The sequence below is a fragment of the Monodon monoceros genome, unplaced genomic scaffold (assembly GCF_005190385.1).
Source record: "Monodon monoceros isolate NGI ecotype Baffin Bay Population unplaced genomic scaffold, NGI_Narwhal_1 Super_Scaffold_2, whole genome shotgun sequence".
NCBI lineage: Eukaryota > Metazoa > Chordata > Mammalia > Artiodactyla > Monodontidae > Monodon > Monodon monoceros.
In genome coordinates this window covers 68,052,849-68,078,226 of record NW_021703776.1, presented here as the reverse complement: position 1 = coordinate 68,078,226, position 25,378 = coordinate 68,052,849, and the positions used below count along the sequence as shown (strand labels likewise).

General features: G+C 40.2%; 1 protein-coding gene across 1 annotated transcript in view; it reads left to right on the top strand.

The window, feature by feature from the left end:
• The window catches only part of DOCK4 (dedicator of cytokinesis 4), a 480,919-nt gene that overhangs the window by 312,442 nt on the left and 143,099 nt on the right, over positions 1 to 25,378 (top strand). The window contains exon 16 of the mRNA XM_029233259.1: positions 3,832 to 3,938. Within this exon, the coding sequence (XP_029089092.1) occupies positions 3,832 to 3,938 (107 nt within the window). The remainder of the gene's footprint in view (positions 1 to 3,831; positions 3,939 to 25,378) is intronic.

Genomic DNA, 25,378 nt, shown 5'->3' with positions numbered 1-25,378 from the left:
CTGGGGAATCTGGGGAAAAAATATTTCAGGCATATAGAACAGTAAGTATAAAACACTTGAGGTTGAAACATGGTTGGCATGAAGCATGGTTGGCACTGTCAAGGAATAACAAGGAGGCCAGAATGAGCAAGTGAGAGAGTTTGGAGGTGAGAACCAGAGAGGTAGCAGGGGAGCCAGATCCCCTATTGTCTTTTAGGTCATGGGAAGGACTTTGGACTTTATTTGGAGTGAGAAGAGGCATTAGAGGCTTTAGTTTGAAGATAAGTCTGGCTGCGATATGGATGATAGATTGTAGGTGGGCCAGATGGGAACAGGCCATTTAGGAGGCTTATGTAGTCCTCAAAGTAAGAGATTTAAATGGTTTGATTCTTGTCTACAGATTTATTGACAGATTGGATGTGAAAGAAGGAGAAAATTCAAGGTTGACCCCAAGATTTTGGCCTCATTATGAAGTGGTCATTTAATGAAGTGGGGAAGACAACAGGAAGAATCTGTTTGGAGAGCAGAAGTCAAACATTCCATTTTAAATACGTTAAGGCTGAGAAGTCTATTAGACATTCAACGTGTCAACTAGGCAGTTGAATGAGATCCAAGCTGAAGACTTACACTTGACAATGAGAACATATAGTTCAGTGGTGTGCTGTAAATATTTAACCAGCACTCAGGGTGATGGAGAGGGGAGGGGAAGCCCTAAATTATAGCATTTGCTGATTCCATGGGGTAAATACTCCCACCATGGTCAATTTCAAGCTGCCAACATGACGTCACTGATCTTGGAGTTGGGGAAAGATGTACACTGCCAGCTCTTGTGAGCCAGTACAGGCCAGCTCCAGCACATCACAGATGTCGAAGATTTTCAAAGCCATGAGGCTGGTGAGATGTCTAAGTAAGTTTAGATAGCAAGGGAAGTCCAAGGATGGATCCCTGGGGCACTGACACCTTTAGATTTGGGGAGAATGTAAAGTAGCCGTTATGTGGATTAAGGAGGAATAGCCAGTGAGGTTGAAGGAGAATCGAGGAAGAATAGAATCCAGGAGACTAAATGAAGAAAGTTTTTCAAGAGGGAATTGATCAGGTGTGTCAGGTGCCAGTGATAAATAAGATAAGGACAGAGAAATTATCACCTGATTTGGCATCATGGAGGTCACTGAACCTGACAAGTTGTTCTAGTGGATTTGTGGTGTTGAAAGCCTGGCTGGAGTGAGTCAAAGAATAAGCTGGAGAAAAGGAAGGGCAGGCAGTGAGTATAGACAAATCTTCTGAGAAACTTTGCTATAAAGAATACAGGTGAGCAGAGAAATGGGATAGTAGCTATAAAAAAAAGTGGGTTGCCAGAAGTTGGTTTTTTGGTGGTTTCTTTTTTAAGATGGAGCATTTAAATCATGTTTGTTAGAGAGAAATCATTCAGTAGAGAGGAGAAACTGATGTAGAAGAGTGGGGACAGCTGTAGGAGCAGTGTCCTTGAGTTGGGGAAGGAGCAAGGGACCCGGTGCGCAAGGTTAAGAATTCGCTTTGGGTAAGAGCAGTTTAGACCTAGTACAGGAAGACAGATGCAGGTGGGTAATAGGTGGATGCTAGGGCATGTGGGAATTCTCTCTACATGAGCTGAAAGTGAGGGAAGTGTCAAGGTATTGGAGGGTTGAGAGGAGAGGAGACTGGATGAAATTATTTTCTGGAAAAGTAGAAGCGTGGGTTTATTAGGTAAATGTAGGAAGTTTGCCTATCCCGGGGCGCTTTTGTGGTTAGTGCACGTTAATTAAACTTAGATTAGTGTAGGCATGGAATGAGCCACAAATTGGATTTTACAAGGGTGCAGTGTTATTAGTGGAAGTGTGGAGGGGGGAGGGGTTGAGGGTATTTTCAAGGAAGTGATTAGAAATGATGGACCACAGAAATGGGAAGTTGGAGTGGAGGGGATGGAGGGATGGGTCAATAAACTGGGGGTCCCAGGGGGCAGAATTGTTGGAGTTGAGGTACAAGAAAGAATGAATTGAAAAGTTAGGAGGTAGAATCCATGAACTCAGGGTTTTTATTAGTAAAAGGGGACCGTGTTATGCATATTATACGTAACAGTCCATTCAGTTTATTAATCCTGATCTAATAGCTCAGGACAAAAGGCCATGCACTTTAAACTTTGTTTGGTATTTATTTTTATTTTATAGCAGAAGGCAAATTTGGGGAAACTGTTGCTTTGTTCCTTATCTTTGCTAATTTTATGCATCTTGGATTCTTTTTATCTTTCTGAATTGAATACCAAAAACCACACCAAAATGACAACTTAGAAAATTATTTGTAAATAAGTCTTCTCCCCTAAATCATAAGTTCCATACCCAGCACGCTCATTGACATAGAAATCTCTTCCCAGAGATCTTTGCTGTGACTTTTGTTTAACTTTAAAGAGTACTGATATTTCCCCAGTTTACCTCTGGGGTTGAAATCAATGATTTAAAAAGAAGAACCGTTGCTATAATCACATTTTCAGAGATGTCCTCGTGCTAGGGGCCTAAGCTAGCCAGCCAGAATTACTACTCTCTGTGCAGGGTTCCATGTCCCTGTGGTTAAATTCCAGAAGCAATGTGTTTGTTGCTAGAGCCTCTTGTCTAATCCTCAGGATCACCATATCTGACACCTCTAGTGAGGGTCTTACTGCATCCCAAAGCTGGACTTCTCTATCAAGTATAACCTCCACTTACGCACTTGTGTGGGAGAGAATAACCATCCAGCCCATAATGGCTGCCAGCCCTGCAACTCTTCCCTACACGTCTAAATACAAGGAGAGGGTCCAGTTGAACAAACCAGGTTCTTTCCATGCTTTCTCCATTTTTGGAGAAAAAGAAGGTGTGTGGAAAGAACTGCAGTGGTACTGAAGAGATCTAGAACAGGTTACCTGACATTGTAAGATCTCAATTTCCTTCTTTATAAACAATTGCCAATGACCCTTGACATTTCTAGCTGTTGTAATTCACAATTAGGCATCTGAAAACCTCATTGCCTCATTTCTGACTTCCAGAATACTACTGCAGTAAGCTCTTATCAAACTATAGAATGCTGTTTATGTCTTTCAGCATGCCTTATTCCAAGGAGGTGGCTTCCGTAGGGCTCTGTGTTTGCACATGTGGCTGTAGGGAGAGTTCTGTCATGGACCAAAGCAGAGCTGAGAGCCTCCCTTTCCAGGAGGAGTAAGCAAAATATTGCATTTCACATTCATTCATTCACTCGTTCATTTGTTTACTGTACATTTACTGAGAACCTACTATGTTCTTGGCATTCTTTGAGAGACCAAGCGTAGATTAACTTAATTAGACAAGAATCCTGCCCTCCATGGTGCTTACGTTCAGGAGTGGAGGGTAGGTTGTGAGGAGAAGAAACAGGAAATCCACAAATATAAAAAAACAAAAAAACACCATAATTTCAGATAGTGAATCCCATGAAGCAAATTAGTCAAGGAGTGTAACTTGCAGATTATAAGGCAGGAATATGGGGTTAGAGGGTGGCTACTTTACACAGAGGTCCCATCATAAAAGCTGCTCTTCATTGTGTAAAAGGAGCTGGCATGTGTGTGTGTCGGGGGGTATATTTCTTGATGATCACGCATCGTCACAGTCTATGTATCTGAGCACAGTTGTGTAAGCATACACTTAAATAATTGACTAATTTTCACAGGGAGTTATACTCAGTATCTTGTAATAACCTATAAGGTAAAAGAGTCTGAAAAAAATATATATATATAACTGAATCACTTTGCCGTACACCTGAAACTAACACAACATTGTAAATCAACTATACTTCAATTAATTCAAAAAAATTGACTAATTTTTTTTTCCCCTACAGCAAAGGAGAAAGGAGAGAAGAAGTTGTTTGGCTTCTCCTTTGTCCCCCTGATGCAGGAAGATGGTAGGACTCTTCCAGATGGCACTCATGAGCTCATTGTGCATAAGGTAACGTCAGTCAGATATTGGGGGCAGCTGTGAAAAACAGGGCTGAATTATTAGCTCACTGTCTTATCCTCACTGTGGAAAAGAGAAAAAAATGACTGCAAAGATACTCTTCTGGAAGATTGCTGACAGGGAGAGTATCTTTTGAGAATATTGTCTCTATATTCTGTCATATTCTAACACCTATTTTAAAATGATTTATTTTTTCATCTTAATTGAAGTGTAGGTATTTGGGTAAGTCTATAGGGTGACATTAAAGTCCTTTCCCTTGCTGTGATAGGATTAGATAAACCTTACAAATAAATTTTTAAATATTCCCAATACCTGCTTTCTTATCTGAAGATCTGTATACCCCCAGAAGCAAATTTATCAAGGTCAGCTTTACATTTTTCTTGTCTGCTGCTCTCGATAAGCAAGCAGAGAAATGGCTGTTCTTTGTCATGACAACTTTAGTGGTTGTTACTTTCTATTTTTTGCATCAACAATTGTCATAAAAACATTTGGAATAAAGGATAGTGTAGGAGGCAACAAAAAGAAAACTCACAAAACAAGAGATCCTTAGAAGTTATCGGAGAATACCAGTAATAATGAGGTATAGAATAAAAACACTAGCAACTATGAAAGAGAGAATTAAAGTACATGATCTTCTCCAAAATATTTCTCCTTTGCGTTTCTCCATTTCTGTAAGCACATGCTATTCCAAGCTCTTGTCAGCTCTCACCTGGGCTAACTAGTCCTGCCGACCTGCACCTTATCTCCCTCTAGTCCATTTTCCAGCCAGCCAGGGCGACCCATCTAAGGTGCAGATCTCACCAGGCCCCTTTCTGATATAAACCCACTGAAAAGCTCCCCATTGCCAAGAGGGAAAATTGCAGGCTTTTAGCATGTGTCAGGCTGCCTCTTCCCTATTGCTTCACCTCTCACCACTTCCGGTCGTCTACCTGATGCCATAGCCACATCCAGCTCTTTCTGGCTCCTCACCTCCTGCTGCACTCCTGGCACACCTGCCGCCCCCTGTCTCCCCGCAACTGACACCTCCTCATCCACAGAGGCACACCTTGGCCAGAACCTTTATTCAGGAGAATGGTCCCCACGCCACAGCCCCCTGCTCCCTGGATTTCCAGTTGGCTAAGTGCACTCCCATGAGTTCCCTGGATATCTGCACACACCTCTTACCATTGTCCTCATTACATTGTCCCATGATTGTCTGGTGATCCCTTGACTTAACGCTGGTAGATATATGAGCCCTTCAGGAGCAACAACTGTGTCAGAGGGGTTCTGGCATGCGGCAGATGCGCGGTGAAGATATACTGAATGAATGAAGATTACAAACAAAAACTTTCTTTACCTTCGGATTATTGCTAGTAAAATCAGTGTCCCTGTACAACACACCTGGCAATTTTTGTTTGTGTATGTATATGTATGTGTATATTTCTTGAATCGTTTATTTTCTAGTTGTTTGTTCAACACATTGACTACAAACTGCAGGGCAGGCCCTCTTCTAGTGACTGGGAATATAGTGGCAAACAAAACAGTTAAAGTCCCTCCATTTCTGACACGTACATGCTCTAGACTTCAAAAATGACTTAAAGGCGCTCACAGTGTTAAAATACAAAGAAAAAATATTTTAAAACAGAGTAACCACTAAAGCAAACAGAGGAGCTAAATGCACTAGACACCTGAGAATCTATTTATATCACCTTTAGGTCTGAGGCCCCTTTATGTGATATGGGTAACATGACAGCCAATGTCTTCAGCTACAGTTTTCCAAAAGACATTAATGGTACTTGATATGAATGTTTGTGATCTTGCCTCTGCATACCATTAAATCTTCACACAGAAAAGGCAAGAGCTAAGGTTATCATTAGCTTCCTAATAATATTTAGAAGAATAAATCACTTCTTTATGGCATTTCACCATGTGGGCTCTCTCACCTGTGGGTCAGAGGGTGTTTTTTGGGCAGGTGTTAAGTTTCCAGTCAAGTTCAGGTTGACTTCCTCTAAACTAGTATGAATAACACCAAGATTCTTACTTGCTAATTAGAGATACCCATATACTTAAAATACCAGGAGGACAAGTAGCAGAGCTTCCTTCTCCATGTGAGCATTTAGGTGTCCAACTGGTATTGATTCCCAGACAATCATTTTACTCCGTTACCAGGGGCCTGTTGTGGTGCCTTTGGCAGAACCATTTTTCTCAGAAGTAGAGCTTTGAATCATCTCAAGCCCTTCCACAAATTTTCACTGAATACCTAGAATTACAATCCATAAAGCATTATGAAAATTTATTTGAGCATCAACAATTTAAACGGCAGGTGTTCCCAATGATCTTTCTCCATCACAAAGGAGGCTGAGGATGGTATCTGTAGATCATCTAATTTGAGGCAGACCTACATTGTGTAGATCCATCAGGAAGCATTAGCTCCACAGAAAAACCCTAAGTAGCTGAGTTGTCTTATAATTAGGGTTATTGTTGCTTAAAGAGGTATGGAATACCTGCCAAGCATAACATCTTATGTTTTTCGTCTAGTTGATGCCATGGTTTTCTTTTTCATAGCACTGAGCCAAGAAGTTCAGTTTCAGCTTAAGGCCACTTGCAGGTTATGATTATAAAACCATATTATGAGCATAATGCTTATCCTTCCTCTGCCATGGCAGGAAGGAGCACAGCCTCCTGATTGCAGCCTGGAGTTTATTAATTAAAGAAAAATTGAACGAAAAAAACAAAGAAAGTTAGGGAGACGAGTGGATTTCAAATTACTGGGTAAAAAAATAGCCCATTTAATAAGTGGTGTTGAGATGACCACAGTGGGTGTTAGAGGGAAAAATAAAGAGCTGGATCACTACCTTGCTTCTTATACCAAAGCAATTTCCAGATTATATGTAAAAAATAAAACTGTAAGAGCCTACATACTATGAGTGAACATTTTTAGAAAGTTTAGGTAAAGAGGGCCTTTCTAGTGATGCCTCTCAAATGTTACAAATCAGGTACAAAAAAATGTGTGACTTTGGCTAAATAAAGTTTAAAACCTTTTTATTGATAAAATCATCATAATCAAGGCTAAAAGACACATGATAAACTGAAACATGGTTGCAACACAGCTTACAAAGAGGGACTATTCCCAGTTTACCAAAAGTTATCACAAATAAGTAAAAAAAAAGAAAAAATTCGCTAAATGCTACAAACAAGCTATTCAAAAATAATAAATGCAAGTATATAAAATAAATATATGAATAATCAAAGAAATGTAAGTTAAATAAAGAATGAGAAATCTTTTGGCCTATTAGGTTGGTAAAGACTTTTAAAACTGAGAATTGGCAAAGAAGATTAAAGGGAAACAAACACTCTCTTGCATTCATAGAGGGAAATGTGAATAGTATTGTCTTTCTGGAGGACAGTTTGGCAATACAATATTTTAAATGTGTATATCCTTTGGCTCAGCCATTCCACATCTTGGTATTTATTGGGAGAAGATAATCAGATAAGGTAAGCAAACATGATTCAATGATGATCAATACAGATTCCTTAAAATATGGAAAAACTTGAAAATAATCTAAATTACCAATAACATAGGTCTGGTTAGATACATGAGTTAGTTATATCCATATAATGAATGAAATACTACATAGTTATTGAAATAATGTCTAGTGAAAAATTTTATGTGCATAGAAAAATGTTTATAATATATTGATAAACAGCATTTTATATATGCATACATTTAGTGTAAGACCATTTTTATAAAATTATTTAACTGCATGTCCACATGTATATATGTGCATAGCAATGCTTGGAAAGATGTCCTAAAATATTAACAACGACTTTATTTTTACATTTCTTTCTGTTTTTTCTTCCTTTTCAGTGGTTCACATGAAAGTTTTCTCTGTTTTTTTTTTTTTTACATCTTTATTGGAGTATAATTGCTTTACAATGGTGTGTTAGTTTCTGCTGTATAACAAAGTGAATCAGCTATACGTATACATACATCCCCATACCTCCTCCTCTTGCATCTCCCTCCCAGCCTCCCTATCCCACCCCTCTAGGTGGACACAAAGCACCGAGCTGATCTCCCTGTGCTATGCGGCTGCTTCCCACTAGCTATCTATTTTACGTTTGGTAGTGTATATATGTCCATACCACTCTCTCACTTCATCCCAGCTTACCCTTCCCCCTCCACGTGTCCTCAAGTCCAATTCTATGTCTGCGTCTTTATTCCTGTCCTGCCCCTAGGTTCTTCAGAACCATTTTTTTTTTTTTTAGATTCCATATATATGTGTTAGCATACAGTATTTGTTTTTCTCTTTCTGACTTACTCCACTCTGTATGACAGTCTTTAGGTCCATCCACCTCTTTACAAATAACTCAATTTCATTCCTTTTTATGGCTGAGTAATATTCCATTGTATATATGTGCCACATCTTCTTTATCCATTCATCTGTTGATGGACACTTAGGTTGCTTCCATGTCCTGACTATTGTAAATAGAGCTGCAATGAAGGTTGTGGTACATGACTCTTTTTGAATTATGGTTTTCTCAGGGTATATGCCCAGTAGTGGGATTGCTGGGTCATATGGTAGCTCTGTTTTTAGTTTTTTAAGGAACCTCCATACTGTTCTCCATAGTGGATGTATCAGTTTACATTCCCACCAACAGAGCAAGAGGGTTCCCTTTTCTCCATACCCTCTCCAGCATTTATTGTTTATAGATTTTTTGATGATGGTCATTCTGACTGGTGTGAGGTGATACCTCATTGTAATTTTGATTTGCATTTCTCTAATAATTAGTAATGTTGAGCATACATTCATGTGTTTCTTGGCAATCTGTATATCTTCTTTGGAGAAATGTCTATTTAGGTTCTCTGCCCGTTTTTGGACTGGGTTGTTTGTTTTTTTGATATTGAGCTGCATGAGCTGCTAGTATATTTTGGAGATTAATCTTTTGTCAGTTGCTTCATTTGCAAATATTTTCTTCCATTCTGAGGGTTGTCTTTTCATCTTGTTTATGGTTTCCTTTGCTCTGCAAAAGCTTTGCAGTTTCATTAGGTCCCATTTGTTTATTTTTGTTTTTATTTCCATTTCTTTAGGAGGTGGGTCAAAAAGGATCTTGCTGTGATTGATGTCATACAGTGTTCTGCCTATGTTTTCCTCTAAGAGTTTGATAGTGTCTGGCCTTACATTTAGGTCTTTAATCCATTTTGAGTTTATTTATGTGTATGGTGTTAGGGAGTGATCTAATCTCATACTTTTACACGTAGCTGTCCAGTTTTCCCAGCACCACTTATTGAAGAGGCTCTCTCTTCTCCATTGTATATTCTTGCCTCCTTTATCAAAGATAAGGTGACTACAAGTGCATGAGTTTATCTCTGGGCTTTCTATCCTGTTCCACTGATCTATATTTCTGTTTCTGTGCTGGTACCATACTGTCTTGTTTACTGTAGCTTTATAGTATAGTCTGAAGTCAGGGATCCTGATTCCTCCATCTCCGTTTTTCTTTCTCAAGATCGCTTTGGCTATTCGGGGTCTTTTGTGTTTCCATACAAATTGTGCAATTTTTTTGTTCTAGTTCTGTGAAAAATGCCAGTGGTAGTTTGATAGGGATTGCATTGAATCTGTAGATTGCTTTGGGTAGTATAGTCATTTTCACAGTGTTGATTCTTCCAATCCAAGAACATGGTATATGTCTCCATCTGTTTATATCATCCTTAATTTCTTTCATCAGTGCCTTATAGTTTTCTGCATAGAGGTCTTTTATCTCTTTAGGAAGGTTTATTCCTAGGTATTTTATTCTTTTTGTTACAATGGTAAATGGGAGTATTTCCTTAATTTCTCTTTCAGATTTTTCATCATTAGTGTATAGGAGTGCAAGAGATTGCTGTGCATTTATTTTGTATTCTGCTACTTTACCAAATTCATTGATTAGCTTTAGTAGTTTTCTGGTAGCATCTTTAGGATTCTCTATGTATAGTATCATGTCATCTGCAAACAGTGACCGTTTTACTTCTTTTCAGATTTGGATTCCTTTTATTTCTTTTTCTTCTCTGACTGCTGTGGTTAAAACTTCCAAAACTATGTCGAATAATAGTGGTGGAGGGGGCAACCATGTCTTGTTCCTGATCTTAGTGGAAATGCTTTCAGCTTTTCACCATTGAGAATGATATTGGCTGTGGGTTTGTCATGTATGGCCTTTATTATGTTGAGGTAAGTTCCCTCTATGACTACTTTCTGGAGGGTTTTTATCATAAATGGGTATTGAATTTTGTCAAAAGCATTTTCTGCATCTATTGAGATGATCATATGGTTTTTATCCTTCAGTTTGTTAATATGGTGTATCACATTGATTGATTTGCGTATATTGAAGAATCCTTGCATTCCTGGAATAAACCCCACTTGATCATAGTGTATGATCCTTTTAATGTGCTGTTGGATTCTGTTTGCTAGTATTTTGTTGAGGATTTTTGCATCTATGTTCATCAGCGATATTGGCCTGTAGTTTTTTTCCTTTGTGACATTCTTGTCTGGTTTTGGTATCACGGTGATGATGGCCTCGTAGAATGAGTTTGGAAGTTTTCCTCCCTCTGCTATATTTTGGAAGAGTTTGAGAAGGATAGGTGTTAGCTCTTCTCTAAATGTTTGATAGAATTCACCTGTGAAGCCATCTGGTCCTGGGCTTTTGTTTGTTGCAAGATTTTTAATCACAGTTTCAATTTCAGTGCTTGTGATTGGTCTGTTCATATTTTCTATTTCTTCCTGGTTCAGTCTCAGAAGCTTTTGCTTTTCTAAGAATTTGTCCATTTCTTCCAGGTTGTCCATTTTATTGGCATATAGTTGCTTGTAGTAATCTCTCTTGATCCTTTGTATTTCTGTGGTGTCAGTTGTTACTTCTCCTTTTTCCTTTCTAATTCTATTGGTTTGAGTCTTCTCCCTTTTTTCTTGATGAGTCTGGCTAATGGTTTATCAATTTTGTTTATCTTCTCAAAGAACCAGCTTTTGGTTTTACTGATCTTTGCTATTGCTTCCTTCATTTCTTTTTCATTTATTTCTGTTGTGATCTTTATGATTTCTTTCCTTCTGCTAACTTTGGGCGTTTTTTGTTCTTCTTTCTCCTATTGCTTTAGTTGTAAGGTTAGGTTGAGATGTTTCTTGTTTCTTGAGGTAGGACTGTATTGCTATAAACGGCCCTCTTTGAACTGCTTTTACTGCATCCCATAGGTTTTGGGTCATCGTGTTTTCATTGTCATTTGTTTCTAGGTATTTTTTGATTTCCTCTTTGATTTCTTCAATGATCTCTTGGTTATTTAGTACTGTATTATTTCCACCATGTGTTTGTATTTTTTACAGCTCTTTTCCTGTAATTGATATCTAGTCTCATAGCATTGTGGTCAGAAAAGATACTTGATATGACTTCAATTTTCTTAAATTTACCAAGGCTTGATTTGTGACCCAAGCTAGATCATAGCTTGGGTCACAAATCAAGAATGTTCCATGAGTACTTGAGAAAAAAGTGCATTCTGTTGTTTTGGATGGAATGTCCTATAACTATCAATTAAGTCCATGTTTTTTAATGTATCATTTAAAGCTGTGTTTCCTTATTTATTTTCATTTTGGTTGATCTGTCCATTGGTGAAAGTGGGGTGTTAAAGTTCCCTACTATTATTGTATTACTGTTTATTTCCCCTTTTATCATTGTTAGCATTTGCCTTGTGTATTGAGATGCTCCTGTATTGGGTGCATAAATATTTACAATTTTTATATCTTCTTCTTTGATTGATCCCTTGGTCATTATGTAGTGTTCTTCTTTGTCTCTTGTAATAGTCTTTATTTAAAAAATTTTTTTTCTCATATGAGACCTGCTACTCCAGCTTTCTTTTGATTTGCATTTGCATGGAATATCATTTTCCATCCCCTTACATTCAGTCTGTATGTGTCCCTAGGTCTGAAGTGGGTCACTTGCAGACAGCATATGTACGGGTCTTGTTTTTGTATCCATTCAGCCAGTCTTTGTCTTTTGGTTGGAGCATTTAATCCATGTACATTTAGGGTAGTTATTGATATGTATGTTCCTATTACCATTTTCTTAATTGTTTGGGGTTTGTTATTGTAAGTCTTTCCCTTCTCTTGTGTTTCCTGACTAGAGAAGTTCCTTTAGCTTTTGTTGTAAAGCTTGTTTGGTGGTGCTGAATTCTCTTAGCTTTTGCTTATCTCTAAAGGTTTTAATTTCTCCATCAAGTCTGAATGAGATCCTTACTGGGTAGAGTAATCTTGGTTGTAGGTTTTTTCCTTTCATCACTTTAAATATGTCCTGCCACTCCCTTCAGGCTTGCAGACTTTCTCTGAAAGATCAGCTGTTAACCTTCTGGGGATTCCCTTGTATGTTAACTGTTGCTTTTCACTTGCTCCTTTTAATATTTTTTCTTTGTATTTAATTTTTGATAGTTTGATTAATATGTGTCTTGGGGTGTTTCTCCTTGGATTTATCCTATATGGGACTCTCTGCTCTTCCTGGACTTGATTGAATATTTCCTTACCCATATTAGGGAAGTTTTCAACTATAATCTCTTCAAGTATTTTCTCAGTCCCTTTTTATCCCTCTACTACTTCTGGTACCCCTATAATTCAAATGTTGGTGCATTTAATGTTGTGTCAGAGGTCTCTGAGATTGTCCCCAATTCTTTTCATTCTCTTTTGTTTATTCTGCTCTGCAGTAGTTATTTCCACTATTTCGTCTTCCAGGTCACTTATCCGTTCTTCTGCCTCCATTATTCTGCTGTTGATTCCTTCTAGAGAATTTTAATTTCATTTGTTGTGTTGTTCATCATTGTTTGTTTGCCCTTTAGTTCTTCTAGGTCCTTGTTAAACGTTTCTTGTATTTTCTCCATTCTCTGTCCAAGACTTTGTATCATCTTTACTATCATTACTCTGAATTCTTTGTCAGGTAGACTGCCTATTTCCTCTTCATTTGTTTGGTCTGGTGGGTTTTTACCTTGCTTCTTCATCTGCTGTGTATTTCTCTGTCTTCTCATTTTGTTTAACATACTGTGTTTGGGGTCTTCGTTTCACAGGCTGCAGGTTCGTAGTTCCCGTTTTTTTTGGTGTCTGCTCCCAGTGGTTAAGGTTGGTTCAGTGGGTTGTGTAGGCTTCTTGGTGGAGGGGAGTGGTGCCTGTGTTCAGGTGTATAAGGCTCAGTCTTGTCTTTTTGGTGGGCAGGACCACACCCGGTGGTGTGTTTTGGGGTGTCTCTGAACTCATTATGATTTTAGGCAGCCTCTCTACTAATGGGTGGTTTTGTGTTCCTGTCTTGCTAGTTGTTTGGCATAGGGTGTCCAGCCCTGTAGCTTGGTGGTCGTTGACTGGAACTGGGTCTTAGTGTTGAGACAGAGATCTCTGGGAGAGCTCTCACCGATTGATATAATGTGGGGCCGGGAGGTCTCTGGTGGTCCAATGTCCTCAACTTGGCTCTTCCATCTCAGAGGTTGAGGCCTGACACCCAGCCAGAGCACCGAGACCCTATCAGCCACAGAGCTCAGAAGAAAAGGGAGGGAGGGAGGGAAATAAATAAATAAATAAGTAAGTAAGTAAATTTAAAAAATAAAGTTATTAAAATAGAAAAAAGTTATTAAAAATAAAAAAGGTAATAAAAAAAGGAGAAAGAACGAAAAAAGCAGCGAAACCAAAAAACAAATCCTCCAATGATAACAAGTGCTAAAAACTATACTAAAACAAAAACAAAACAAAAAACAGACAGTCAGAACCCTAGGACAAATGGCAAAAGCAGTACTATAGAGACAAATCACAGAAAGAAGCATACACATACACACTCACAAAAAGATAAAAAGGAAAAAAACAATTATATATATATATAAAATTAAAAAAGGACGAGAGCAGCCAAATCAGTAAACAAATCTACCAGTGATAATAAGCTCTAAATACTAAACTAAGATAAACATAAAACGAGAAACAAATTAGATGCAGAAAGCAAACTCCAAGTCTACAGTTGCTCCCAAAGGCCACCGCCTCAATGTTGGGATGATTCGTTGCAGGGTACATCAAGTTCACTGTGGAGATTTAATCTGCTGCTCCTGAAGCTGCTGGGAGAGATTTCCCTTTCTCTTCTTTGTTTGCACAGCTCCTGGGGTTCAGCTTTGAATTTCGCGCTGCCTCTGAGTGTAGGTCACCTGAGGGCATCTTTTGGGAGGTCTGAGGTCTTCTGCCAGCATTCAAGAGGTGTTCTGGAGAAGTTATTCCATGTGTAGATGTAGTTTTGATGTATTTGTGGGGAGGAAGGTGATCTCCATGTCTTACTCCTTCGCCATCTTGAAGGCGCCCCCAGTTTCAGTGTACTTGAAAGCCGTGGCCTCTAAAATCTCAGCAATGGCAGCAAGAGAAGAATCCTCTGAGATCTCCTCTCTGAAAAGTAGGACACCGTGCCATGTGTCGGTGCAGCATACAGGGAAATCCATGGGTGACATCAAAGTGTCCTTTGTGACTCAAGGGTCTGTCTGTCAAGCCAAAGAGCCATCATGCACAGCACCATCCTCTTCTGAAAATTCCTGCATCCAGGCTTCAAATGCAGAGCTCCATCAGAAGGATCCTGAGTGCCCCCCAAATCCTGCCTGGCTTCAGCCCCAGTGACCTCTCTGAACCTGTTCCCTGTCTTCAGAACAGAGTCAGGGTTAGCACTCAGTTTTACTGGGAGAATAAGTGCATGTAAAATGCCTGGCTCCGAGCCCTTACTGAAACCAAGCAGGACCCAGTGGGACTCCTGGACACAAAAGTATTTTTACATTTCTTAAAGGTTTTGTTAGGGGCACATGTCATTTAAAAACATTAAAATCTTCATTTTGATAAAGTAAAAATGAGAAGAGACAGAAAGTTGTACTTAGCTTTGTTTTATACCATTTAATTATGGAGATTGATCTAACTAAAGGCCATTCTTCTGTCATAAAATCTTGACAGTATTGTTAATGGTAAGGTTTTGAAGAAACATTAATTGCCTCAGATCTTTATAAACCATATTCCATGTCATTCATTGACAGATACTGTCTATGAAATCTAAGGTTGATGAAAGACGGAAAAAAATGCTTTTAAATAAAGTGTCCTTAACTCCTTGTAGATATGACACAGAGAATAACTGTGGCTCATAGTAGGCTATTTAGATTTAAAATCTACTTGCTCCTTGTGTAAGGTATTAGTTTGAAAGACTCAATCCTGTGGTGAGCCAAGAAAAAAAGCTGCTGTGTTGCAGACTGTTTAATAGCTTAATTTGGGCCTAAAATTTGTGAAAGAGATAGTCTCCCTCTGTGACAATGGCTGGACTCCTCTTCTGAGTGTGTTTTAAGGAAATGGTTCTCACAGAGTTAACAGTAGTGTGGCAAGGACCTGGACTCGTCCTTTATGGCAGGAGCTAAAGAATTCTAAGGGCAAAGCTCCCTTTCAAGGTCGTTTTCACCTTTACATGATTGATAATAAGTTTGGAGGGGTGTTCAATGGAGATAAACTCTGAAATCTACAAAAATCTGAATGCTACAGCTTTAGGAAGGTAAGTGAAAGAACTTGATTAGTCAGCATTAAAGATTTTGTGCTTCCAGAGTCCCTTTTCAGCTCTCAGAACATCAGTAATATCTCCAAGTGTTTGATGGCTAAACCCAAAACCTGTCTTTGGAATTGCTAACTTGCTAGTAACAGTATCTAATCTTACTAAGTTCTGTTATTTTGCCGCATTCCGGTAGGATTGTTGTCTTTCTTAACTTTGTAGGGATATTTTTGGCTACCCCCCGCCAGCTACCTGCTGGAAAGCACGTTAAGAAAAGTTAAAGTTAAGAAAAGCAAGTTAAGCTCATTGAAATAATGAGCTTAAGATAATTCATTTTCTGGAAGTCAAGTCTCTTAAGGAGAATAGTGTGAGAATCCAAAGAAGGAGGATAGAAAGTTAATAGCTGTGCACTCAAGTCTCCATTCTGACTTATTCCAGTGAAGGATTTTTAGTTCTTAGAAGTACGTTCTAAAATACCGTCAGGGGCTTCCCTGGTGGCGCAGTGGTTAAGCATCTGCCTACCAATGCAGGGGACACGGGTTCGAGCCCTGGTCCAGGAAGATCCCAGATGCCATGGAGCAACTAAGCCCATGCACCACAACTACTGAGCCTGCGCTCTAGAGCCTGTGCTCCGCAGCAAGAGAAGCCACTGCAATGAGAAGCCCGTGCACCACAACCAAGAGTAGCCCCCAATTGGCGCAAGGAGAGAAAGCCCTTGCGCAGCAACGAAGACCCAATGCGGCCAAAAATAAATAAATTCATTAATTAATTAAAAATAAAATAAAATACCGTCAGGTCTAGGATGTATGCATAAACAAGTAATAATAATAATACAATCTACCTTTAAAGAAATTGGAGTTTTGCAAATTCATTACTGTTGATTAACACCACTATGGCTCAAGTGACCCAACTCAGCCAGCCTGGGGTTTTGCTCGGTAGAGAATCTGATCCCTTAGAGTGGGATCTATTGCTTCTGAGCAAGAGAAGGGCCAGATGAGAAGTCAGCTGAATAGAGGATGATCATGTTTCCTGGTTGGAAAGGGATTAAGTTAATGTATGGCCTAGATTGCAAGAGTCTTTTTATGAGTTTGTTTATTTCACTTTTGCTCCCTAAAAGTTTGTTCATAAACACTTTGTGGCTCTTATTTTTTCCCTGCAACTTTTCAGTTTCTTATGCTACATTGCAGTTCCTCACTTAGTCCATGGAAGTCCAGCACAGCCCCTCTGCACTTGTTACCGTCTTTGAGGTAGATTTCTCAGATTGCGTTGCTCTCCACTTACCCTTTCCTAGAGCATGTTTATATTTATAAGTATAATGAAAAACATGAGAGGAATCTGAAAAATTCAGATAGACTGATAGGTTTGTCACCCATCTTGCTCTCCAGAGAACTCTGCATGCTGCTCCAACTATTCTGAAAGAGACGCCCCTGTAACCATGATCAGTAGATCTTAGACAAGCCTGAAACACATCTGTCCACCGTGGGCTTGGGCATAGGAGAATCGGTCATATAACCCTTGTTTTATTACACACTGTGAGAAAAATTAAATAGTAAACACCTGCAAAATTAAATTAAAAAGTAGATAACCTGGTAAGTTTAGCATGAAAGCATGCCAAACTGAACACAGAAGCTGAACAGGAAAAAAAAAAAAAAGGCTAAAAAAGACTAAGATGGGGGAATTCCCTGGTTGTCCAGTGGTTAGGACTCTGCACTTCCACTGCAGGGGGCATAGGTTTGATCCCTGGCCAGGGAACTGAGATCCCACATGCCACCCAGCAAAGCCGAAAAAAAAAAAGTCTAAGATAATTTCGTAAGTGGACTTGGTCTTAACACTGAAGGCTATTAATGTGACGTGCAGGAAGCCCTTTCATTCTGTCTCAACTGAACCCTTGGCTCTCCTGCCGAGAGAGCTTCCTGTGTGGCCTCTGGAGTAGAGAGGGCTCATCTTCTGAAGCTTTGTGTCTAGTGTCTGGACGTCTCTAAATGCCCCAGTGCCTTTAAAGATGCTGGTTTTCCACCCTCTTGTAAAGAGCTTCCCTGCCCTCCATAAGGCTCATTCCATACAGTGCTGCAACTTTCTACCCATCCTAGTTACTGCCTTCTACCTGTATAGATATTCCTGGCCAGCAAAGAAGAGGGGAGGATGGGGTGGTGGGTGGCTGTTTCCTTTCCTACAGTCAGCCTAGCCCCTAGTTCAAAGTTGTCTCCTCCTTTTGGTTGACCTGTCCGGTGCCCTCTCCTCTTATTTCTTGGTCACTTCAACTCTAGCGACCTTCATTTGTGTTCTGCTTCACTGTGGTCTCTCTTGGCCATCCTTCATCCCCAGCCAACAGGACCGCCCATGTGTGCTAAATAAATACTGGATGCATGCATGCATGGGTGCACGGATGGATGCATGCATGGATGAATGAGATCATCCAGAGCCACTTCTAATCAAAAATCGTAAATTCTTGATATCCTGACCGCAGCCTTTCAACCTTCCAATTTTCTATTAATACTCTACCTATTTTTCAGTCTTATTCTGCTCCAATAAACCCCCCCACCTGACTTCACTTTCTTCTTTTTATTATTCAGACTATCCCTTAATCTTTAGTTCTGCTGTACCTGCATGGGAAGTAAAAACCAGCCCTAGATCAGTCTGTCAACATTGCCCCCTCCTCTACTCCTCCTTAGGTGGTTAAACATTAATTAGTGGAGGGAATTATACAGTTCCTATAGGTTAGCATCAGCCTGATGGGTATAGAAGCAGGACCATCCACACTGCAGGCCAACTAATCAGCTCCCCCTCTCAGTCCCCACAAGAGCTATCGACAAGATTGTGCCATTCTGCCTACCTCACCACTTCCCGTGTCCTTAACAGAGAAAACAGAAGCCATCAGACAGGAACTTCCTTAACTTCCTGTGTTCTCTCCTCTGCCATCTGCAAACTGATCTGCATCCTTCCCTTCCTTCCTGCTTCCTGTCTCAGGGGATGGGGCAAGACTCCTCCCCTCCAAGGCTGATTCTTCCTCCTGCTTCCCTCAGGATCTTCCTCCCTCCCGAGTCCCCTGGGACCTTGCTCCTCTCAATGTCTGCTTTTGCTCCTGCAGCTATGCTTCTTCTCTTCTGGCAGTAGTCGCAGATTTTTTAACATGCTCAAGCCTCTTTCTTTAAAGACAAACAAAATTGTAATAGCTACCACACTGCCTCTTCCCTTCCCATCTCAGCCACCTGCAGGAAAGGCCAGTCTTCACTCACTGTCTCTACTTCCCGCCACTCTCTTCCATTTGTTCCTCAGGCTATTTGTGTCCCCGCAGCTCAAATGAAGTTTCTCCCTTGAGGTCACTAACATTAACGCGGGGGCCAACACTACTGGACCCTTTCTAAATCTTTCTTTATTTGACTTCCCTGTAGCATGAAACACTATTGATTACCCTTCTTGAAAATCCCGTATTCCATGGTCTGTCTGACAGTGTTCACCTTAGTTTCATCCTTCTTCTCCTTTGAGTACTCTTCTCTCTTATCTGCATCTTTTTTTTTTAATTTTACTGAAGTATAATTGATTCACAATGTTGTATTAATTTCTGCTGTACAGCATAGTGACCCAGCTATACACGCACTTATTCTTTTTCATGTTCTTTTCTATTATGGTTTATCACAGGATATTAAATATAGTTCCCTGTGCTATACAGTAGGACCTTGTTGTGTATCCATCCTATATCTATATTAGTTTATATCTTATCTGCATCTTAAATGTTGGTGCTATCGTGGATTTAATCCTTGGACACCATCTCATGCACTTCTGTGGATTAACCTGCCGCATCTCTGCTGCTGACAGCCAGCTATGGGCTTGTAGCCCAGAACTTTTACCAGCCTACTGAACATCTTCAGTTCGGTTCAGCAGAGATGCCTCAAACTCAGCTTGTCCAAAACTAAGTTCTTTATGCCATCTCCATCGTCTCCTGCGGTGAACAGAACCCTGCAGTTTTTCTTGACTTCTCACACTCATCCCCATATCTAAATGCTTGGTTTCACGACCAGTCAGTGCCACCTCCCCTCCTTGGTAGTACTTTTTTTTTTTTTTTTTTTTTTTTTTTTGCGGTACACGGGCCTCTCACTGTTGTGGCCTCTCCCGTTGCGGAACACAGGCTCCGGATGCGCAGGCTCAGTGGCCATGGCTCTGCGGCATGTGGGATCTTCCCGGACCGGGGCACAAACCCGTGTCCCCTGCATTGGCAGGCGGACTCTCTACCAGTGCACCACCAGGGAAGCCCTCCTTGGTAGTACTTTAATCTAGGGAATTTAAACCAGGTGTCAGAATCACCTTGAGTTTTTATTTAAGATGTTTACGGTAGTCCCAAGGCTTTTTTGCTACTGAAAAGAATCACGGCCTTTAGCCACACTAAACTACATATAGCTGTCTGACTACACCTGTACTTTTTAAAACAGTTGTTTTTTAAGTTATTTTAGACTCACAGAAGAGTTGCAAAAATAGTACAGAAAATTCCCATATACCCTTCACCCAACTTCTCCTTATGTTATCATCTTACATAACCATAGCACATTTATTGAAACTAAATTAACCTTGGTATAATACTGTTAACACAAAACTTATTTAGATTTCACAAGTTTTTCCAGTAATGTCATTTTTCTAGTCTAGGATCTAATCCAGGATCCCACATTGCATTGAGTTGCTGTATCTCCATAGTCTTATATATGTACGTTTTTCCTCCAGTGTCTTTCTATGTATCGTTTCTTCCACATAACCTGCCTTTCTCTCCCTTACCTGCCTGGCGAGCCTTACTCTTTGCAACTGAGGTCAGATAGCCTCTTTCCCATAAGGTTTCCTCTCCCTTCCCTGGCAGAGCTGGAATCCAGGGATCTTTATCACAGCTTTGTAATCAGTATTAACAGATGAATGCAGAGGTCAGGCATGTAATGCCCTCACAGACAGGGACTGTGTTTATTTCCTTGTTACATTCCTTATACCGAATTAAAGGACTGTCAAATAGTAGGACTTTAATAAATGTTTAGTAATGACATTAAGGATGACGAATCATATTGAAAGTATCCCCAGAAGAAGGTATTTTGCTGCCACAATTGGTTCAATTAACTGGCAATATATCGTTTCAACTGGATTGTCTAAATTACTATAGTTTTTAATTTAATTCTCTACTTCCTGCAAATTACAGGCCCCTTAATTTGATTAATATACTATGAATCTCTGTACCAGTGTATTTCTGAAGAAATTTTTAATTTATTTCTCTCAATCACATAGCTTGCATTATTGCAGATACCACATTTCTGGAAGAGTGTCTATGACTGACCATTGCATCTCTTTCTTGTGCCTAGGACAGTGGTCAAAAAGTAGCCTGGGGTGTGATGCAACATTTAATGCTATACCAACTGATTTTAATTCTGGACAAAGAAATAGACTGTGACCATGCTATATAATCTCACAGAAGACAGAGGCTACTCCTGCTGCCACATAGCCTGCATTTTAACTCTTCTGTAAGAATCTGAGGGAACACATCCCTCCTGTCAGATCTGATTTATGTCGAGTAAAGCAAAGGGCTGGCTTTATTCTCCCTCTTCTCTAATTTGTAATAAATTAACTTCATGCCATTTTAAAATGACTTGCACAGATCCCAGCCTATCAAAGCAAACACAGAGAATTGTCCTTTCCTACGACAATGACATTGTTTTGTTCCCACAATCCAGTAGCAGCCTCAAGAGGCTGTGGTCATGTCGCCTTGTCTCTCCTAGAAAGAATGGCTCAGTGAATCGTTCCCTCATCTCTCTGTCATCATACATCTATACAGGAAGACTTTAGCTGTGTCTGTGTCTGTCGCAAGAGGACAGGGAGGACAGTCCTTCTTATTCTCATATCCATATTGTCTTGTTCCATGCCTGCACTGGATTTGATGAAAAAAATCGTCCCTATGCCAACACCGAATCAGTTGTGTTCCAAGTGTTCCCCGGAATGCAAGTGATCCACATTTAACCCTCCATGTAGTTTAGGGGTGTGACTGGATTCCACTGCGGTGACAAAACCATCTATCAACTACATGCAGTGTAATTTTGTGCAAAACTGCAGTTTCTTGGTGTCGAGCCTACATTGCTCAGATTCGCAGGCCTTCAGACACCCAGCCATAACTCCTTTGTACTGTTTTTCCAATTAAAACACAGGCAGTGCCATGCTGTCCTTTACCAGCTCCATTTCCTTGATTTCATTAACTCTTAGCCCTTCACCCGGAAGGAGATTGCTCATTCCTGTTTGTTTTCTCCCGTCCATGCTGTGGTTCTCACAGTGCAGACCCTTCTCCCACCTGGCAGAAGAATCGAGGAATTCACTGCTGACTCTTGCTCACTCCCTGGCTTCTGCTGGTGAGCTGTGTATTTCCTCTTAGGAGTCTGGATAACCTTTTCGGCTTAAACCCTTGCTGACCACTGCCCCTGCCTTACAGGCCCATCTTCTGGAACCCATTTCTATTCTTCACTGCTCTTCAACCTCATTTCTCTTCCATAAATTCTCCCTCATCAAGTGACTGAACGAATGATCTCTATCTCACCTGTTGTGTTTCCAGTCTCCCATGTCATGCCTTCTCTGCTCCTACCTGCCCCTCTTCCCCACTGCATCCAGATCACGTGATCCCTTTTGCTCCCTGAGTGGTTTCAGAACGTCAACTAGCCATTTCACTGTAGGACTCATAGCCACTTCATGTATGAAACTATTTCAGATCCACAGACCGCTCTAAGCTCTCTCCCAGGGTGTCTTCCACAAACATACCTTTTTTTTGAAAAATGAACTTTTGGGGGGTCTTTCTTAGACATACCCACCAAGCAGTATGTTATCTATAAATTGATACATTTTAAATTTGTTATAGCAAAACTCAAAACCTGGTTAAAACAAGAGTCATTGGAAGAGTCAATGGAAGAGTCAATGGAAGAGTCATTGTAGTCATAACTACTGTGTCGTATAGTAGTTGTAAGCACAAACTTTGGTTCAGATCCTGCCTCTGATAGTTACTAATACTGTGATATTGAGCAAATCACATAAGCTCCCCAGGTTACAATGTCCTGCCTCATAGGATTATTATCAGAATAAGGAAATACACACAGAGTACTTAGCCTAAATGGTGGTTGCTTGGATTGCCTTTAAAAGCTCCAGTGTTGTGTGATGTGTTATGGGTGCATGCTGAAAACCTCAGAGGACAAGAAAAGATAGGCCATGAGATTTTCTCTGTAGGTCACTTAAGTTCTTTGGAAATAGATTAAAACTCTAACCCCATACCTAGCGTATGGCCTTGACTCCTGCTGGACAAAAAAACCAGCTCTGAACTCCTGGTAAATATTATAGTAAAGGGTTCACAGAGACCAAAGGGTAATTATGTACTTTTCTTTACTGGATTTAAGGGTAGAATTCCTACCCACCCACCCCCCGCTTGCTCCCCACACCAACAGCAACACACACAGCACACACATATGCACACCAGTATTGTTGGTGCAAGGTCTTCAGATAACTTTTGTGTCCAGAGTAATGTTTGTATTAGTTACTGTGTTTTGCATTGAGTAAGGGTGATAGAGTTTAGCTGTAAGAAGCTCTCAAGGTGTCACATCTTGGAATCAGAGAGACTCCGATGCTGAGGTCTTGGTCCCCCAGGCTGGGAGAGAAGTGCAGTGAACTAGAAAAGGTGACGCTGACCTGGCCACAGTGACTGGCCCCGGTGAAGGCAGCCAAGGCTTCTATTCACGGTGCCCGCTATGGACACGACACAGCAGTGACTGGTCCCTGACTGCCATTTAAACTACATGAGCTCAGCAAGCAGGAATTCTAAGAGGTTTCCAGAAGTGCTCAAGAGCAGGCAGCTAGTTAGCTGGGGGGGAAGGGGGTTAAGAGATCTATCTGTAGGGGCAGGATTTCTGTGAACAGATGGAGCATACCAGGCCAGGGCATACTCCAGCTTCTGGGGAGGAGGTCTGGAAATAGCTAGACAGTGTCTAGACTGGGTTTGCATGAGACTTCAGTCCCAATAGGAGGTATGGTTCGACAAATGGAGCATAAGTCAGGCTGGGGGTGGCAGACCAGAGCATGTTTCTGACCCCATAGACCAGATCCAGGCAGGAAATAGGTCCAGTATGGGTTGCTGTGACTCAAGTTATAGCTTGCTGTGCTCCAAGCCCTGATACCAAGAACAGGATTGAGGAGAGGGGGCGGTGACCCCAAGTTCCAGAACATTACTTTGCCTAAGCACTTTTTCTCAGGAAAGCATCTGAAGTGTTCACTTTATAATTATTCTTTAAACTATATATGCATTCTTCTGTCTAAATGAAATATCTTGCAGTAATAAAAGAAAGCATTTGGAGTCATAACATGAGAAGAGAGTTATGGAGGCTGTTTATTGTGTTCATTGGTCCTCCCGTTACTGGACAGGTGTGCTGGGAAGAACATCTTGTAATATTCTGATTCTGTTTCTCTCAACTTGTTAGAGAGGTCTTTCTTAAAGATTTATTATTAAAAATTTTTTGTAACTCACACAGAGTAGTCTAGAAAACCAGAGGGATTCTGTGCTTAATTTCCTACCTGTTCCCAAGACACTAGCCTTGAAAATATTTAAAGAAATAAGGTTCCTACGTTTATACTCAAAATAAGGTAAGCTATACCATCTCTGTATCTGTTATAATATTTTTTCTCAGAATTTTAATATAAAATCACCTTCATTATAAAAGCAGTATATAGATAAATAAAATTAAAACACCAGACTGTTATTACCCAAACAATGTTAACTGTTCACCCCTTAGTGTATATCTTTCTGAATGTTTTTCTGTATGGACTTCGTTTACCCAAATGATACATATTTTTAATAGACTTTTTAAAAGAGCAGTTTTAGTGTACAGTAAAGTTGAGAGTAAAGTACAGAGATTTCCCTTCCACCCGTTGCCTCCACACATACGGAGCCTCCCCCAATAGCAACATCACTCACCAGAATGGTACGTTTTTTACCAAGGGTGAACCTACACTGACACATCATCATCACCCAAAGTCCGTAGTGTACCGTAGGGTTCACTCTTGGTTTTGTATATTCTGTGGGTTTGGACAAATGTATAGTGACATGTATCCATCATGATAATATCATACTGCCTTAGAAAAATCTGTGCTCTGCCTGTTCATCCTGTCTCCTACTCCCCAAACCCCTGGCAACCACTGATCTTTTTTACTGTGTCCATAGTTTTGCCCTTTCTAGAATGTCACGTAGTTGGAATCATACAGTATGTAGCCTTTTCAGATTGGCGTCTTTCACTTAGTGATATGCATCAAGGTTCCTCCACGTCTTTTCATGGCTTTGTAGCTCACTTCTTTTTAGCACTGAATGGTATTCCATTTTCTGGTTGTACCACAGTTTATCTGTTCATGTACTGAAGGATATCTAGATTGCTTCATTATATATATATTTTTAATTTCCTTTTCTCAGTTAATGACTTTTCCAATCATTAATTTTTCTTTAATCTCATCTAGAACTTAGTCAATGTATACATTTAAAAAAAAAAAAATCCTTCTCGGCAAGTTTGTCCAAATCCAGGACCATTACATTGTATCTGGCTATCTATCTCTTAAGTCTAGAACAATCCTTTTTTTCACAAAACTTGACTTGAAGGTACAAAGCCAAGCATCCTACAGAAAGTGCTGCCTCTGGCTTTGTCTGGTTGCTTCCCCCTAACATTCAGCATGTTGCTCTGTCCCCCGTATTTCCTGTGAAGTAGAAGTTGAACCTGTAGGTGTAACAGATTCAGGTTCCACAGCTTTGTAAGAACACATTGCAGACGATGATGTGTTTCTTTGCATTGCCCTGCATTTGAGGGCTGACAACCCAGTCCCCCCACGGGCATCTGTCGTGACAGACATCTGTCTGTCGTCTGGCCAGTAGGAGGTAACCTGTG